The following is a 16,725-nucleotide window of genomic DNA, read 5'->3' on the forward strand; positions in this document are numbered from 1 at the left end:
CAAATAATCAAAAACTAACGTAATCGAAAAGCATCGCAAAAATCTCATTTTTAAAAGAAAATATAAATATTATTATAATATTATATAAAATATAATATAATTATATTTATATAATTTTCGATTATTTCAAATTAAAAATTGAAAAAATTAATTATTAATACATGCGAGAGAAAAATGAAGATTCAGATTCCAATATCGAGAATAATGATAAAAGTGATAATATTGATTTCAGTCACGTATATCATATTTTAAGATGAAAATTGAAGATGAGAGAGTTTGGAATATAAAAGAGATGAAGTTTTACGAGACATAAGCAGCGGGACGATTTAATTTTACAAACTTAGCACTCAACTCACAAAGTGCTCAACATGAACGACAACTACCACCCGACATCAGAAGCGATGTAAATCTGCCTTAAATTCTACTCTCGAGAAGAGAGGAGTTTGCAACTTTCGATGAAACTCATATATTACACTCAAATATCAAAAAGAAAAAATTATTTTCAAAAACTCAATTTTCGAAAAGAAATTTTCAAAAAGAAATTTTCAAAAAAAATTAATTCTAAATAAATTTTATCCTTTATTTAAGAATTAAATACCCCGCATTTTATTCTCTACCCTCAAAATGAGAATTTAATATTCTACCAAAAGAGTATCATATTTTTTTATTAGAGTTTTATTTTGAAGTACAAAAATATTTTTTTGAATTGTGTCAAACGAAAAGTTATAATTGGAGTATTTTGATACATATAGTAGCACTTCAATTTTATCAATCATGCGGAAAATTCGTATTGTGAACAGAAGCAGAATAAAAATGGAAATAGAATCATGTCAGCTTTGCACTGGAACATATCACCGGATTACAACTTAAATTGAAACCTTTTTAATAAAAAATAAAAAAAAAAAAAAAATCGAATTCACAAAGCAGAAAATATTTTACTGAAATATTCACATTGAAGAGCATATGTATATGTATATTGATTTGCAATATTAATCCCTATATATACTCAGAAAGTACTTTAATTTGAATAATAAAAAATAATTTTCCAAAATTTACCTACATTACATTTTATAGCTTACAAACTTTTCACATATAAAGGTAAATATTGAAGTAATTAATTATTAGCTAATAAATAAATTACTTGAAAGATAATTTAAAATAATTTTTTTATTTATTTTTTCAATTAATAAATCTATAAAAAATAATAATTTACTTTACTGTAGCATTATTCAAAATAATTTTTTCAGTATATTTTTAAAGACAATTTTTTTTTTTTTTTTTTTTAAATGAAAACAGTTTACAAAAACATGAAGCTTCGAAAGAGAGAGAAAGACGAGACGTTACAAGAAAAGTGACTAGGGATTAAAAGTTTATGGAGACTCCGATTGAGAAAAGTAATGAAGGGCTAGTATCGTGGGACTCCATTTTTCTTTTGATCGGACTTTTTCTAGCAACACTCGGTTTACAGAGGTAAGAACGAACTGAGGTCGATTTATTAAGATCCGAAATAGGGGAGGATCCTCTGAAGGAAAAGCTTGAAGAAGGAGCAAAAAGAGAAAGAGTGAGAGTAAGAAAAAAAAAAAAGAAGAACTTGGGGTTCACTCGAGATTTTCGCTTGACCGCTGCAAAGAACGACGACTCTCACGAAAAACGAGTTTCACTAAAAGATAACGTTTCTTTCATTGGTTTATGTCGTTAAATCAAGTTTCAATCCTTTGGTGAAAATAATAAAAAAAAAAAAAAAAAATTTTTTTTACCAGTTTAAATTAAATTGAAAGAGGTTCAAATAAAATATTATCTCTTGCTTTCCTTTCGTTATAAAATTAATTTTAAAGAAATAATATAAAAAAATAATATAAAATAATTTTTTTCTAATTTAATAAATAAAGTTAAATTGAATTCAACAATTTTTTTTACAAAATATTTAAATTTAAAAAAGTTATTTAATTTTTAACAAAATTCTATCTAAATTTTATTTACTTTTATTTTACAAATGACAAAGTTAATTTGAAAGATGTAATAAAAAAAATATTTTGAAATACAGACTTGTTTACCATAAATGGAGAGAAACATGAAAAATGATTCCGTTTTGCCCATAAAATAAAAATAGAAAATATAAATCAATAAAACACGTCTCTCATCATTCGATAAAAATAAAGTTGGAATCTTTTAAATTTGCAATATTTTTTCGAATTTCTCTATATACATTTGAAAGAACGTATTCTTAGTTAACCATTTTAATATTTAATTTAGAAAAAAGAATATATAAAACTTTTAGCAGAAGTTATAAAAATAAATTTCAAAGCACTTTCATATTGTAAAATATGAAATAAAAAAAAAAATAAAGTAGTAAAAAAAAAAAAAGTTCTATATAATACTCACTGTAAAAATAAATAAAAAGTGGATATAACAAATGTCAAAAATATGAAAAACTGTAAAGATCTATGTTGGATGACTAAAATATCTATTCCCTATATATGTGACGTGAAAATCATAAAAAATTTTATGTTTTATTACGAGACGAATATAGTTTTTCGATATTATATAGAGCTGTCGGGTTCTATTTTCTATAAGTTTTCTACGTTATATTCCTTACAATTTCAAAAATGCGATGGGTAACTGAATATAAGAACGAGTCAACAAAAAAAAAAGATGGTCTTGTAAATAAATTCGTTAAATAATATTCATTTTCCCTCCCAAAAATATATAAATGTTTTTTGGTACATATCAGAGTTATAAAGTGAAAATGTATAAATTTTGTGCAAACTTACAATATAATGATGTAATCGGCTTGAATGATTACTTACCCAATTTTTGACCTGAAATGAAAAGAGAAAAACAAAAATTAAAAAATGAATGTGAAAATGATTTTCAATTATATTTACAACAAATAAATAATTCTCACTAATAATTATTAATGACAATTATTTATTAATTATAATTATTAACTATTAATTTAATTTTTAAATTAAGTATTAATTTTTAATAGTTATAAAATTCATATTGATATTTATTTATTATAATTTATTAATATTTAAAACAAAATATTTGTTGATAAATGATGCGCATGAGAATCAAAAAAACAATAATCCTAATATAATGAAAAACACAAGTTTCAACTGATAAAAAGACTTTCAAAAAATTTCAAAGTTAAACCATTTTTGATTTTTTAAAAACATCAATAGAAAATAATATTCTAATTTGTATAAATATAAACAAATAATTTTCTATTACTTTATCTCTAAAATAACAAATAGTAATTAATTATACAATTGCATTGTAATAATTTAATTAAAAATTTGCCACTCTACTGAATTTTGCTACATTATTAAAATTCTTACAAACTTTAATGAAAGATACAATCAAGAAATAATATAAAGCAATTAAAATATTTACTTTATAAGCAAAGTGTAAGTTAAGTGAAACTCAGAAATTTTCTCAAGTTAAACAATTTCCTCAGTATTTAAACTTTTGTTGAAGAGACTACAAAATAAATAGAAGCTGATGAATTTCTCCTCTCGAGTATATATATAATTATAATTAAGAAATAAAAGCAAAAAAAAAATTAATAATTAAAGCACAAAATTGTTATATGACAAAATGAGATTGAAATAAAGTTAAAAATGAAATTGATAGATAATGTTTTATGAAGATGATTATTGTACGCTTGGACACCTACACTGTGAGAGATAGAGAGAGAGAGAGTCAATAATAAAAGCCCCTTTAATTCGTGTTGTCGTAAGATAGAATCTCGACGAATTTTCAGTCTACGTGGCGCGAACTAATGGCACCCCCGCGGTCCAGTTGTGAGACTAAATCTTGATAAACAGCCGCAAAGATTGTTAACGCTCTCCATTATTTCGCGAAGAGAGAGAGAAAGAGAGAGAGCGGCCCACACAGCTCTACTGGGAATGTTGAGAAGAACAAACCAAGAGAGCCAAAATTTGGACCAATGCCAGACTTCTGTTTTGTTCAGAGGCCATGGACAATTTCTCCAAACAGTCGTTAGATATGAATCTTTGTTTTTAGTAACATCACTATATTTTATTGTTTACTATACGCCACAATGTTATATTCAAATTAATGAAATAAATTTATCAAAAATTAATTTCAAGAACAAAAAAAATAAATTTCATTTTTAAGCACATCATTAACCAACCTTTTTTTATTTCAATAATATATAGAAAATAATTTTTTATTGTTAAATAGAAAATTAAAACTCACCGAGAAGAACGTCTTCGTCAATATCGTGGATATCAAGATCCAAATCAAGATTGACAGAACCATTTGGAAGATGATTTTTTGTGGTGAGGTCCATTTGATTTTTTTTCAATTCACAAATATCCTCCTCTTCCTCTTCAAATGAATTTGATATTATCAATTCGGCCAACAATGTCAAATACGGAGATGTGAGTGATCCTGGACTGGTGGCTCGCAGAAAACCTGGAAGCCAAGGTCCAAGGAAACTGCAGGGCACTAAAGGTACTGCACCTGCACTCACGAGGCCGCCGTTCAAAAGTTCTCCGCACAACATAGGTTATCGGAGACGCGGCTGCGATCTTCCTTCGTTCCTAATCTTGTCACACTCAAAACGTTCACTACCTGAAACAAAAACAAAGAAAAAAATTATAAAAATTTAGATCAATAATAAAAATTAATTTAATAAACAAGGTGAACAGTGTCTTCATTAAAGGGTTACGTGGCTTTGTTATATTAATCATAATTGTAAACCATTACAGCCGTTTCCATAGCAACCGTTACCATGGAAACTATTACTATATCAACCATTTCCATAACAACTGTTTCCATAGCAATGGTTTCCATAGCAACTATTACTTTAATAGTTGCTATGCAAACAGTTGTTATAGAAACAGTTGCTATGGAAACAATTACTATGGAAACAGTTACTATGGAAACAGTTACTATGGCAAAAGTTACTATGGCAAAAGTTACTATGGCAGAAGTTACTCTGGTAACAGTTAGTTACTATGGCAAAAGTTACTATAGCAAAAGTTACTATGGAAACAGTTACTATGGAAACAGTTGCTATGGAAACAATTACTATGGAAACAGTTACTATGGAAACAGTTACTATGGCAAAAGTTACTATGTCAAAAGTTACTATGGCAGAAGTTACTATGGTAACAGTTAGTTACTATGGCAAAAGTTACTATAGCAAAAGTTACTATGGAAACAGTTACTATGGAAACAGTTACTATGGCAAAAGTTACTATGGCAGAAGTTACTATGGTAACAGTTAGTTACTATGGCAAAAGTTACTATGGAAACAGTTACTATGGCAAAAGTTACTATGGCAGAAGAAACAGTTACTATGGAAACAGTTGCTATGGAAACAATTACTATGGAAACAGTTACTATGGAAACAGTTACTATGGCAAAAGTTACTATGGCAGAAGAAACAGTTACTATGGAAACAGTTGCTATGGAAACAATTACTATGGAAACAGTTACTATGGAAACAGTTACTATGGCAAAAGTTACTATGGCAAAAGTTACTATGGCAGAAGTTACTCTGGTAACAGTTAGTTACTATGGCAAAAGTTACTATAGCAAAAGTTACTATGGTAACAGTTAGTTACTATGGAAACAGTTACTTTGGAAACCGTTGCTATGGAAACAGTTACTATAGAAACAGCTACTATGCAAACAGTTACTATGGAAACCGTTGCTATGGAAACGTTTGCTATAGTTTCGACCCTGAGCCACAAAACCCTAAAAAATCATCAAAACGTCATTTTTCTATTTTCTCTTTTCTACATTTAACTCATAAATTATTTTCCACTAAAAAAAAAAATATTAAACGAAAATAATTTCGCGCATATCATAAATAATTTAGTCATATTTTGCATTCGTAAAATTATCTCCGAATTAAATTTACGTTTGTTACGTCCATTTGTATATCATTTTCATATATGATCAGGAAATTTCTCTATATTCAAAGGTAGATAATTTCCTATTCACGATATCATGCGCGATTTAACGCAGCAATAGAGAGTGAGAGAGAGAGAGTGAGAGAGAGAACTCATGGGAAATATCCATTAATGTCAATACAGCCGCTACTCGCATTTAAGGTAGGAATTTAGTCGAGACCCAAATCTGAAATGAAGATATCCCAGTGGGGGTCACAGTCGGAAGATTATGCGAATTCAATGGTGTTGGGAGATGTTCGGGTAATTTCGATGAAAACGACTCTCACGTGTTAGGGATTCCTATGTATATATAGTATACATATACACAACACTTGCACCTGCATCCCTAAAGTGTGTGAACTACGTGAGACGATTTTTTACATCAGGTTATATGAATTCCAATATTGAATATAGATGACGGTTGAAAAAAAAAAAAATCTTGATGAGGAAATGTGTCGAGACTGACAAGAAGGAAATTGAAATGATAATCTCTATTCTACGAGGAACATCCCCGATATTTCCCAATGGAAGTCATTTTAATTTCATGTTGAAAAGGAAATAAAAAATTTTTTTTCAACGAGTGGAGAGAAAAATAGAGAGCCGAAGTGAAATTTTGTTTCTGGAATCTAAAAATTAAAATTGAGTATAAATGTATTAGATTCGCAGGAAAACCTGTGGAATAGTTAGAAACTCATCTGTTATATCATTTCAAGACTAAATTAACATATTTTACATTACAAAACGAAATTTTTGATTCTTGAGAAATTTAGAATGCCAGTCACTTGATCTCTCTCTCTCTATATATGTACAGAAGAACATACACCGTTTTTATGGACAACTTTTATGCACAAAAATTCTAGACATTTTCCACTATAGTTTTATATGGCCATTTGTCTGAATATATACCACATGACCTACATACATATACATAAATTTTTTTTTTTTTTGCAACCTTTTTCAAAAAGTTCATTCACCTTTTCCCCATTTTTTTTTTCGATTTCGTTTCTCTCTTTTATTGTCTTTTTTTCCCTCGATTTCAGTTATAACGAACGCGTATATAGGAAAATGTTGCTACACTGCAATAGCAATACTGAATATACAGGTTCCTTGGAAACGGTGGAGTCCCGGACTTGATGCAAGGTTCCTTCGACCGTAGAGCAGGAGCGCACGGTAGACGTGCGGGCGCCATCAAACTCCTCCCCATCAACCCCGAATGCTTTGACCCAAGGAAACCTACTCTCTCTCTCTCTCTCCTTCTCTCTTCACGTAAATACATTTCACACCGAGAAGGTACGAGAATTGGGGTGGTCGGGGAACGCCTTTGCAAAACTCCTCTAAGCAGCGTAAAGTGCATAATAAAATAAAAGAAATTTTCGAGTCCCAAAAAGAAGGAAAAAAAAGGTATAATACAACCCGTTAAGATTATATGGCTTCTCTCATTTTACAAAATTTAAAAACAGAAAAATAAGCATCCCTTATACCTTCAAGTTTTGCCTTTTAGAAACTCTCGAGAACAGCTGACAGCTTCATCAGAGAGGTGAATTTTCCTTTTTTACATTTTTACGCCCTCTTGCGCAACGTGAAAAGAAATTTATTCCAAGTGTCCAGTGCAAATGTCTACAAAAATAAGTTTTCTGATTTCTTAACTTTTTACTTCTTTTTTTTTTACTATTCCATCAAAAACAATAAATTTCGAATTATCTTACAAAAAAAAAGATCTTGACACTATCTTAAACAAATCAAGCTATAGTGGAATTTCCTCAAAGTTACAAAAATCCTTTGCAGACAATATAAAGTCGATATCAGGCAGAGAATCGAAAGCTTTCACACTATCAAAAGTCGAAACGTATATAATGGAAAGCAGGATCGAACCATTCCTTCTGGTTCGTAAATCGACCATTTCTTGGATCTATTCCATTTACCTGGTTGCTATCCTATATATATATATATATATAAAAAAAGAGAGTGAGATCTCTAAAGCTCCCCTGCCAAGATGAAAAGAGAGTATAGTAAGTTAGAGGAGAAAAGAAAAATCGAACGAAAGGTGCGAGAAACAAAACGAAAAAAGAATCAAAAAAAAACGTGAACAAAGATGAGACAACAACAAAAAAAAAAAGGTATCTAGATCAATTCCATTTTCAGACATTGTGCCATCTTAAGCCCACCGCGGATCAGTAAAGGACGAAGAGACGTAATTTACTGGTTTCTCCTTCCTTCCCACATATACGACCCTATTGTCTTGGTTCCCGTCGTATTGGCAAAGCTCGTAAAGCCCTGCAAACTCGATGTAATTGTATCCCCAGCGCCCTTCGACAAAATGAGATTTTACTTTTACACCGTGCTTACCACTTGGTCATCTGGCAAAGGCACTCACGTAAAAAGGACATTAAATCCTTCTGCAACCGTCTTCAATCTTTGAAAATTAAGATTTAATTTCAACTCAAGCAGAAAGGTCCACAGATTTCTTAAGATTTACAGTAATTAGTGTTTTTCACTGATTAAAACCATTTTCCAATTCCGTTAAACAGTGTATATGTTATAAATATAATTCTACAGTGGTAATTAAATAATAATAAACGCCTACACAAAATTTTAGCACTGCATGATTATCCCATAAAAATCAATTTGAATTTTCATTTTAAATAATTTTATTAACGAATAATTATTTTCCGAATTAAAATTTGATAGGATTTTTTTTTAAACGCATTTTTATTAAACAGAATTCTTAAACAGCCGAATTTTTATTTATCCGAAATTGAAAATAGCCTAACACGCAATCGGCAGAAAGATTACGGCGCTATTTTTAAAATTCACCAATCACAATTTTCTTAACAATTGTTCTGATTAGTCAATTTTAAAAATCGCGCCGAAATCATTCTGCCGATTGCGTGTTCGGCTATTTTCTATTTCGGACAAATAAAAATTCGTCTCTTTGATAATTCTATTAAATAAAAATTCGTTTAAAAAGAAATAGTAAATAATTATAATAATAAAACTAATAAAAATAATAAACCCGATTTTAAAAACCATACTGACTTTTAACAAAAATTGATAATCAATTTTGAATTAAACTTTTCTGATGGTTTTCTTTTTTTAAATATATATATATCGGCAATTGCTTTATAGTATTTTTCAGTTGAAAACTTTCGATCCTGAAATGGGGTTTCTTGAACGAAAACTTTTTTAATTCTAGTGTTAGAAAAGGAATAAGTTTTGCTAGGAGCGATGATAATTTTTTGGCTCGATTTACTTTAGAATGAAAGTGTTTTTTCGCTGATAAATGTTTGCTCTTGAAAACTCTTGAGAAAAAAAAGTTTCTTTTAGCAAACTTTAATTTTCCCGGTACGAAAATTACATGTTCTTTGAACGCGAGATCGTTCAAACAATCTTTGTTTGTTTTGTTTCCTCGTGGAGAAAGCTTTTTAGTCCTTTCGTTTATAAAAATTTTCAAAGTGTCGGAAACAAATTTTTCTCTATATAGAAACATGTTATATGAGATCCTGATCAATTGTCCGGATGTATGTATGTGTGTGTGTGGATCCCTTTTTTGTTTAGAAAATAACATTAACAGGTTTTAATGGATTTAGATAAAATTTGGTAGTCTCATTTATCATATTAATATCTCAAATCTGAACAAAGGATTTTAAAAAATACCAAAAAAAAAAATTTTATCGTCTTTTTTCCAAAAATTTTTTTTAATCGAAAAAAATTTTAAATAGAAAAATTTAAGGTTATATATAATAAAATCGTATTCCTTACATCAAGACAAATCGATCAGTATATATAAAGTACAGTTTTAATATAAATTTAAAGAATTAATGAAAGTTAAAAAATCAAAAAATTCACATTTTGGCTATAAAATTTTGTGATTATTTAAATTTAATAATACAGATGAAATAATTGTATTCCTAACACGAAAACGAATCGATTGGTATATATAAAATTTATATTTGAGGTAAATTTAATAAATTAATGAAAGTTAAAAAATCGAAAATACACATTTTAGCTAAAAAATTTTATATTCATTTAAATTCAAGTTTAAATATAAAATAATTGTGTTCCTTGTTTAGAATGGTTCTTACCTTCAAACAACACAAATTACCTTCAAAAAAACCTACCAATTGAACATAAATTGCAAGAGAATAAGAATAATCTATTTTATTTGATTTTTTTTAGAAAAAACGTGTCTAACAAAATATTTACTTGTAATACTACTGAGTAATACTACTGAGTGATACTACTAAGAAAACTTCAAACATTTAGAATGTCTGGCTAAGTATTTACTTGTATTACTAACAAAATTTGCAAACCCGTCCAACTAAATATTAACTTGTACTACTGACAATATTGTACTACTACTTGTACTACTGCTGACTAATACTACTGAGTCATACTACTGAGAAAATTTCAACTATTAGAATGTCTGGCTAAATATTTATTTGAACCACTGAATAAATTTTGAAGTGCTTTAAAAGCTTGACACAAGGTCAAGGTCAAGTCAAGGTCGTTCAAGGTCATTTGAAGGTCAAGTCAAGGTCATTCAAGGTCATTCAAGGTCGTTTGAAGGTCAAATCAAGAATGTCTGACTAAATATTTACTTGCATTACTAACAAAATTGCAAACCCGTCCAACTAAATATTAACTTGTACTACTGACAATATTGTACTACTACTTGTATTACTGCTGAGTAATACTACTGAGTAATACTACTGAGAAAATTTCAAACAATCAGAATGTCTGACTAAATATTTACTTGTATTACTAACAAAATTGCAAACCCGTCCAACTAAATATTAACTTGTACTACTGACAATATTGTACTACTACTTGTACTACTGCTGGCTAATACTACTGACCGTCCAACTAAATATTAACTTGTACTACTGACAATATTCTACTGCTACTTGTACTACTGCTGACTAATACTACTGAAGCTACAAGGTCAAGGTCGTTCAAGGTCATTTGAAGGTCAAGTCAAGGTCATTCAAGGTCATTTGAAGGTCAAGTCAAGGTCATTCAAGGTCGTTTGAAGGTCAAATCAAGAATGTCTGACTAAATATTTACTTGTATTACTAACAAAATTGCAAACCCGTCCAACTAAATATTTACTTGTACTACTGACAATTTTGTACTACTACTTGTACTTCTGCTGACTAATACTACTGAGTGATACTACTGAGGAAATTTCAAACATTTAGAATGTCTGGCTAAATATTTATTTAAACCACTCAAAAAATTTAGAAGTGTTTTAAAAGTATGACTCAAGGTCAAGGTCAAGTCAAGGTCATTTGAAGTTCAAGTCAAGATCATTTCTTGCATTAAAACGAATTGATATAATTGTAAATAATTATAAATTATATATTATTTTTCATTAATATTTTGAAATTTCGGTTAAAATATGAAGTTTTGATTTTTTAACTTTTATTAATTCTTTAAATTTAACTCAAATGTATAGGTACTTAAATGTTTATATTATTATATTATTTTTGTATGTTTATTTCAATGTTAATGTTTTCTCCACGAGGAAGCAAATTTTTTTGCTGATCGTAAAGTGGAAGCAAAATGTTCATGTAATGAACATCTGAATTTACAACTTTTTTTTTTGTATTATTTCCTCAAAACATCATTTCACGTTTAATCTGAAATAATGATTATATAACATAGCCCTGGAGCAATATTCATTCAGCATCAACGTCAAGTATATATATATAGAAACGATAAAAAGGATAATAAACATAAAAATAATCTTTAGAAACAGATTTGATATACGAAATCATAATATAAGGAGATTTTTTTATGACCAGAAGATTGTCTCTAAAAGAAAATAATTATAAGGAATAAAAGTTTTCTTTAACCGCACCAATGAAAATGGAAATTCTATATTGGGCATTTTCAATCCCTAGTACCATTCTGAAGTGTGATATCAGTTATTTGAATGAGCGAGTTTCATGTGAGACTGAATAAACAAATGGCAGATTACGTCAAAACAGATTGGATGTGGTGTTTGCTCGCTAGTGAGTATTTACTCGAGTGGTTAGGGGTGCATGTTCAGAATATCCATTTTACAATTTATATACAAGCAATGCCAATGGAAATGAATAGATATTGTCAGGAATAATTCGATATGTGATAGACAAACTATACATATATTTGAAACACGATTATTACAGTATACGTATAGAAGAGGAAAGTGCATCTGATGCATATACATCGCGATACCGGAAAATTTAAATTGCAACGTTTCTTTAAAATATATCGAGAGGATTATTTATCGATTATATTTATGATAAATATTGATGATAACAAAATATTCATTTCAATAAATTGCCTCGTAATCTATATGCTCATTGCTTTTCTTTCATAAAATATTCATTTTTTTTTTGCTAAAATACTACTAAACTGATTACTAAAAAATACTAGAAATTATTAAAAATTACTAAAAACTGTTTTCCCATATCTTTTTTGATTAATTAAAAATTAAAATTCAAAAAGGAAAAAAAAATACATAGATAAAGCTGTGTATAACGATTTGTAATTAACTTGTATGGAAAGTTTGGGACTTTAATCTGTATCTAATTAGTTGGGGCCACCCTCCCAATTGATTTCCCCTCATATCTGAATCAGGCCGAAGTTTCCAAACATACACGAACTCCTAGTTGATCGTAAATTACAATATGTCATTCCTAACCACAATTCAATACCCCCTCCCCCCTCACGCCAATATCAGCGCTCATGCAGTAGGTTCAGGTAAAAGGTTCGAAGCCAGTAATAGAGGGTGCAAGGGTCAGGGCAGAGCAGGTTGATTGATCGTACGTCGGGCGCCAGTCTACTTGGCGCCATTCAGTGTTTCTCAACTGTTTTTAACCCCAAACATTGTTTGTTTAAATTTAAAAAAAAACAACCTTTCACTACATAAAACAAATGAATACCAAACCAGGAACTAATTTTGTTTAGTCGCTACAAAAAAATCTGTATTGCACAACATATTTGTTCCAATTTTTCAGTTACAACAAAATTTGTATTGTCACCAACAAATATATTGTTAGTACAAATATATTGTTACTAAGGAATTACTACAACAAAACTAAACAAAATTTGTTACTTCCATTTTTCCCTTCTAATATCACTTTTCAAAATTATGTAAAAATTTAAAATTCACAAATAAATTCTAAATGATATTCAAAATAATTTGGGGGAAAAAAAACTACTTTTTTTTAACGCCATACGTAAATGTGTACACTGTCCTTAATTAGAAACCCTTTGTCACTAATGAATCTTGACAAATGTAGTTAATTAAAACTATAAACATACACTCTCTCTCTTTCTCTCTCTCTACAGATATATTTGTGAAACGCTCAAAGGTTGATGATGAGTTGAAAAAGAAAAGGGGGGTTTAAAAAAAAAAATTCTTTGTCAGATTTGAGAAGCACAGAACTTAATTTGAACATAGAGACGAGAAGTAGAGGAGAAAATTAAAGTGGCAAACGTAAAAGTGGTGCGAGAGTAAAAGGAGTAGAAAAAAAAATCAAAGAGGGGCAAAAATGAAGAGAATGAGAGGCAGTGACAGTAGAGAACAACGAATGACTCTAAAGCTCTAGACCTAACCATCTCAAAGTGGTATAAGAAGAGAGAGAGAAAGAGAAAGAATGTACTTGGTCTAGTTTATGCGAGCTCTTATATGATTCCTCGAGAATGTATCTAGTAAAGGTGACCTACCACATCTCTCTTTCTATATATATATACTGTCATCTAATGACGCAGACACTCAAAATTATGTCAACCAATAGTAGTAAATTCCCAAATTATGCTCTTAAAATACATCTGCCTCTTTTTACTGCTTTTGACAAAACTACGAGAAATTGTAATTTGAGAAATTACAAAATTGAGAAAGTATCAAATTTTTTTTAATATTTTCCAATAATCAAAAAATCACATTTGAAAAACAAATTCTTTTGTTCTATAGAATGACACAAAGTCGTTTAGAAAACACATCCCAGTAATCAAAATCCCTAAAACTTAAGTTGTTTTAGAAGTTTACTATATATATACTAAAGTCTAAATCGACTCCAAAACTCGTCCTCGAAAGTTTGAAAAGTCTTTTGAGAGGGCACCTTTTGCATCTCAACTCAGAGTATAAGGCTTAGAAGAGAGAATAAAACAGAAATAATCCATGAGAGTAGTTTCAACTGAAATAACCCATGAACAATGAACCCAAGTCTGATAATTTCTGTCAGTTGTAACGTTCCTGGCCATTACTTCATGAAGCTGTTTCTCCCATTTTATGTGATATGAGAATAAAGCTGCAAAGCTCACTTATATATGTATTTAAGCTCAGGTCATGAGTCAAGAAAGAAGAAGAAGCTTTATGTTTTCTATTTTACGATGCCGGGAATTATTATTAATATTATACTCGACAATTGAGTTAAACTAAAAATAATTATTCAAACTAAATTTGATTCAAATATTCAATTACTTGACTTAGCAAATAAATATTGTACCAAATAATTTTTAGTTACATTAAACTGTATTTAAATCATTAATTTCTGTATTTAAAACTATATTTAATTGATTCAAATAAAAATTATTCAGTTCAAATAAATATTTATTTGATAATAACACAAAAAATCAAAAAGCATTAAAATAAGCTGCAACGCTTATTATTTTAATCCAATTTTGCTTATTTTAATACCAAAATGGATTAAAATAAGCAAAATTGGATTTAAATAGTGTTGCAGCTTATTTTAATGCCTTTTAATTTTCCGTGAAAGTAATCGACAAATAAATTTTTTTCATTATGTCTAAAATTATAAATTACCGAATTTTTTTTTTTTATATAAATTTACTTTCAAAAAAAGGAAATTCAAAAACTTGAAACCGCAATTAACATAGAAATTTGAAGTAATCTTTACCAGAAACACTTGGTGTACCTTTATTTAAAAGCAGAAAAGGGAAATACCCAACGAGGTACGATAAATGTGTGTGCGGTTTCATAATTATAATAATTTTCACGACACACGGATTAATGTCGCTGACGAGTGCTCTGGCAGGTCTTGAGAGATGAATTATATAACCAGGAGTAATGAATGCGATCACACCCTATATATATTCCCCTTTTATATGTGCAGTCATATAATAATTACATGCTATAAATGAAAATTCTTGTATTGACAAGTTTTTTTCGTTGAAATTACTCTTATCTCTCTCATATAAATGAATAAATGAATTTCAATTAACCACAAAATATCCCGAATAAACGAATTCGAGAATGAGAGAAGTGAAATTTAACTAGAAAATTGGACGATGAGAGTTCAGAAAAATTAATCACCAAACAGAAATAATGCCGCGCGTATACCAAAGCGATATTATCATAAATTAATTTTCCATTTATTTCTCGTTCTCCGGTACGTTATATGCGAGGCAAAGGAAATATATTGTTAAAGCAATTAAATAAAATACACTTTAATTTCCTCCTTTTATCGAAATAACAAAACGATATTTCCTAATTAATTAATTATTTCAACAATTATAAAAATATATAGTTTCAATTAATTTTCTAATTTTTAACTATGAAAGTTTGAAATTTAATTACATTTTAGAGGTTGGAGATTTGCTTAATGTTTCCAAAGTTGACTTTCGTAAGTTCGTGTCGATCGATGTATGCATATATATAGCCTTTGGTCACAAGTCAACCACAAATGTGTATGACAATAATTTCATTTCTAACAAATGGAGAATTTTGCATCAAAACATTAATGACACTATATATATGCATATGTGTAAATTAATTTCATTATATACCAAAACTCTCAAAGTTTAACTGAGTGCGGACCTTAAATAACTCCTAAAATTCTCACTTTACTTAGAATGTTCTAAAACATTTCTTAATTAAACGTCAAAATACCTTTCATAAACAGAGAAATTCCAAGGTTAAATACCACAGATGTTTTCTTTTCTTTCTTTTTAATTTCAAAGTTACGTTAATTGGCAATTTTTTAAAAAATTTTAATTAGAAAATAAAATCATTTTTTAATCAATTATCTTCTAGAAAAATAACTTATAATTTATTCAAGAAAATATTTTTTCAATTAAAATGCGACAATTAAATTATTATTAATAGAAAATTAAGCCGAAAAGGATGAGGTGAATCAAGTGGATGCAAACAAATGAAGGATGAAATTGATTAGCGTTTGGTACACGCATTATCAGAAGAGGAGAGATTGTCTCGTTCAATTCAGAATCAAAATAGCTCATTTGCTTCGTACAACAGGCTATTTGTGTGTTATAGTAGTAAGATATAATCATCGAAGGGCTTTCTCTGCGCTAGATTGTGTTTGCTTAATTGAGGTCCTAAAATCTAGGTGAATCGAGTTTCAAATTTATCAGGGAGAGAAAGTTTACTATTACCGTGGGGAATTTTCGAAGGAGCTTATATGACATTTTCAAATTAATTGAAAAATCTACTCTTTCAGAAAACAAATAGAGACACAAAATACTAAATTGTAATAATCTACAATAAATTCTCCAATTAATCTTATAAAGAAAAATTCTTTAATCTTTTGAATAATTAGAAAAAAATCCAGATAAATAATCTAAAGATACTTTTATTATAGCGAATTCTATCTGAAGAATTTCTTTTTTTTTTTTACTCTAAACCCTCTCCACATTTCACTTTTTTTCTATTGAGCTAGATAAGTTATCACTTAGCAGAAGATCAGTTGCCTTGCTCGACTTTATCGCTAGTTCCAATTCATCGTTTCCCCTGAACTAAAAATCCTCTCTCTCTCTCTCTTTTTTT

General features: G+C 28.9%; 1 protein-coding gene across 1 annotated transcript in view; it reads right to left on the bottom strand.

Moving 5' to 3' along the window:
• Positions 1 to 16,725, bottom strand: part of LOC127282025 (protein Fe65 homolog) — a 138,193-nt gene that overhangs the window by 102,285 nt on the left and 19,183 nt on the right. Inside the window, exon 2 of the mRNA XM_051306096.1 lies at positions 4,225 to 4,602. Within this exon, the coding sequence (XP_051162053.1) occupies positions 4,225 to 4,534 (310 nt within the window). The 5' untranslated portion in view covers positions 4,535 to 4,602. The remainder of the gene's footprint in view (positions 1 to 4,224; positions 4,603 to 16,725) is intronic.

This window comes from Leptopilina boulardi, unplaced genomic scaffold (genome assembly GCF_019393585.1).
Source record: "Leptopilina boulardi isolate dan_hultmark-lab unplaced genomic scaffold, ZJU_Lbou_2.1 LbouV2_278, whole genome shotgun sequence".
NCBI classification, from domain to species: domain Eukaryota; kingdom Metazoa; phylum Arthropoda; class Insecta; order Hymenoptera; family Figitidae; genus Leptopilina; species Leptopilina boulardi.